Source organism: Orycteropus afer, unplaced genomic scaffold, assembly GCF_000298275.1.
Source record: "Orycteropus afer afer isolate SDZICR_OR568_19922 unplaced genomic scaffold, OryAfe1.0 scaffold00276, whole genome shotgun sequence".
Lineage (NCBI taxonomy): Eukaryota > Metazoa > Chordata > Mammalia > Tubulidentata > Orycteropodidae > Orycteropus > Orycteropus afer.
In genome coordinates this window covers 4,847,835-4,850,851 of record NW_006921863.1, presented here as the reverse complement: position 1 = coordinate 4,850,851, position 3,017 = coordinate 4,847,835, and the positions used below count along the sequence as shown (strand labels likewise).

The 3,017-nt window shown below is 42.1% G+C and overlaps 1 protein-coding gene across 1 annotated transcript in view; it reads left to right on the top strand.

Moving 5' to 3' along the window:
* Window positions 1-1,198: 1,198 nt before the first annotated feature.
* LOC103205274 (V-type proton ATPase subunit S1-like protein) overlaps window positions 1,199-3,017 on the top strand; it is a gene marked incomplete at its 5' end in the record, with an annotated part of 10,782 nt that continues 8,963 nt past the window's right edge. The window contains one exon of the mRNA XM_007950551.1: window positions 1,199-1,439. Within this exon, the coding sequence (XP_007948742.1) occupies window positions 1,199-1,439 (241 nt within the window). The remainder of the gene's footprint in view (window positions 1,440-3,017) is intronic.

Sequence of the window (3,017 nt, the reverse complement as noted above, 5' to 3'; positions counted from 1 at the left end):
AGATGGATCTTGGCTCAAGGCAAAGAATACCAGAAAGATGTTTACTTGTGTTTTATTGACTATGCAAAGGCATTTGATTGTGTGGATCCATAGTGATACTGCCTCGGAAACCCAAGGAGGAGTTGCTATGAGTTGGATCTGACTCAATGGCAAAACACAACCACCACCACAACAACCACCACCCAAGCCATGATGTTTTCTATCACCTCATATGCATGTGAGAGGTGGACAATGAATGAGGAAGACCAAACAAGAATTGATGCTTTTGAGTTGTGGTTTTGGCAAAGAATGCTGAAAGTACCATGGACTGTTGAAAGAACTAACACATCTGTCCTGGAGGAAGTGCAGCCGAAATGCTCCTCAGAAGTGAGAATGGCCAGACTTCATCTCATCTACTTTGGTTATGTTGTCAGAAGAGACCATTCCCTGGAGAAGGATGTCATGCTTGGTAAGGAGGAGGGTCAACAAAAAAGGGTAAAGCCCTCCACAAGATGGATTGACACAGTGGCTACAATGATGGGCTTAGATATAGCAAGGATCATGAGATGGGCACAGGACCAGGCAGTGTTTTGTTATGTTGTACATAGGGTCGCTATGAGTCAGAGATGACTCGATGGCACCTAACTACAACAAGAACAATTGAATGGGTTCAGACTCCCTACCTTTTGGTTATTAGCCAACTGCTTAACCATTTGCATCACGTAAGCACTCCTCTCTTTTCCTTAGTCTGACTAAAAAAATTCTGTCATTTTGGAAAAGCTGCTAGTAATGAAGGAGGCACTATCAGATTAGCAAGGCCCTTTTTGTTCCTTTTCCCCCCATAAATGCTGTTATCCCTGAGAGGAGAGATAAAGGAAGGGAAGTCAAAGGCAACTGATTTACCGGATACAAATTTTTTTTCAAAAAATTTTTTTGCAATAATAAAAACATAATTAAGTGTTAATTCTGAAAAAAAGGGGGGCAATAACCTTTTTTTCTCTTTTGTCAGAATTTGTGTTGCTCACTTTTGAAGCATGCCCTGTCATTTGCTTTCATTCCCACCCACCAGGAGGCTCTGATTTGGAACTAGAAAAGGGAGTCTGTCCCCAGGCCAGTTATACTACTTGGCAAAAGAGGGCACTATTGTACTGTTCATAGACAAAGTCCTGGGCCAGCAAACAGTGCTTTGGGAATAATACTATTTTATTATCATTTTCAGATTCATCCTTACTGCTTACAACAAGTTGTCTATCCAGAGCTGGTTTAGTTTACACCGAGTCGTGATTATCTTCAATAACTCAGTCCAAGCAACTTTTAATGCAACTGGCATATATGCTCCATCAAGTTATTCCTACCACTGCCAGCATGTCAGCAGCCTGCAGCGGTATGATGCCCTCTTGTTACCTGACGACATGGATGATACCTCAAGCATGTGGGAGGTCACTTTTGTTAATTTCCAGGTAATAAGATTAGCTCAAACATCTGCTCAATACACCTGTATAGTTGTTACTGAAGAAATTCTGTCTTTGGTTGAAAATACCTGGAACATAGATGTTTAAGGAAATGAGAAGATACTTTAAAATAACATTATCATTTTTATCTTTATCTTCTAAGATATGAAATGGAATGAGATGGGATGTTTCCTCTCCCTGTGTCTTTTCCCATCCCCACCCTTCCCTAGGAGTTTGCTTTTACATTCAAGTTTATCAGGTCACTAGCGATTATCAGTGAGGAATGCCAGCCACCCAAGCCCCAGTGAAGCTGTGGCGTGAAGCCCAATGACTGACACTTCCTGGAGTGAGAGGCCCTTCTGGGGAGAGGAATTATTTTATTTCCTTTGGATCCTATCAGGGGCAGATAAGACGTGCATTTGTAGCATGAGTGACAGCTTTGGCAGTTAACATAGGAGTGGAACTGTCAGCCAGGGAGTCAAAAATATCCCAAGATTCTTTTGAAAGTGTTCGTAAAAAGGAATGGGGGCATAAGAGGTTTCTTGTCACCACCAGAATCTCAGGCTGAGAGATTCTAGCAAATTCATCTGGCCCTGTTTACCTGCAAAAGAAGCTTAACTTGCTCTTCCAACTCACTGAAAGAGCAGGCAGGGGTTTACTTGTCCCTTTCATGGGCACTTTGCAACCTTTTCCACACACGCTATGTGTGTATGTATGTACGTATGTATGTATGTATGTACGTGTCTACCTACCTACTTATCTATCCATCTGTTCATTCATTTGTTTCAGTTTGGTATGTTGTTGTGGTTATGTGCCATCAAGTAAGACCTGACTCATAGTGACCCCTCCTTGAGTTTCCCAGGCAGTATCACTACAGAGGTAGATTGCCCAATCTTCCTTCCGAGGAGCCTGACATATCTGGGCTCAGAATCCTACTCAGTCACCTGGGCAAGTTACTCTAAGTCTCTCAAGTTCTGAACTATCTTTATGGATCAAAGAAATATGGCTTAACATATGTGGAAACATGCAGGACTGTGTTAGGCATGAATTAACAATAGCTACTACTTACAAGTTCCCTCTATGTATCTGTACTGTTGAAATAGTAATTTCACATACTTTGTCTTCAAAACTTACCATAACGCTGCAAGATAGCTGTTACTAGTTCAGTTTTACAAATGAGGTGATTTTCAAAGTGATATAACTGATAAGTGGTAGAGGCAGAATTTGAATTCTGTAGTGTCTTGTTCCAAACACACACACCCCAGCTACTCTGCAGGAGAAAGATGAAGCACTCTGCTTCCAGAAAGATTTAGCTTGGAAACCCTATGGCACAGTTCTACTCTGTCCTATATATAAGGTCACTGTGAGTTGGAATAGACTCAATGGCAGTGGGTTTTCAGATGTGTGTGTGTGTGTGTGTGTGTATTTGTTGTTGTTATGTGCTGTTGAGTCGGCCCCGACTCATAGTGGCCCCTCCTTGGGTTTCCGAGGCAGTATCACTACGGAAGTAGATTACCCCATCTTCCTTCCGAGGAGTGTCTGATGAGTTGGACCGCCAGCCTTCTGGTTAGCAGTCAAGTGCTTTAG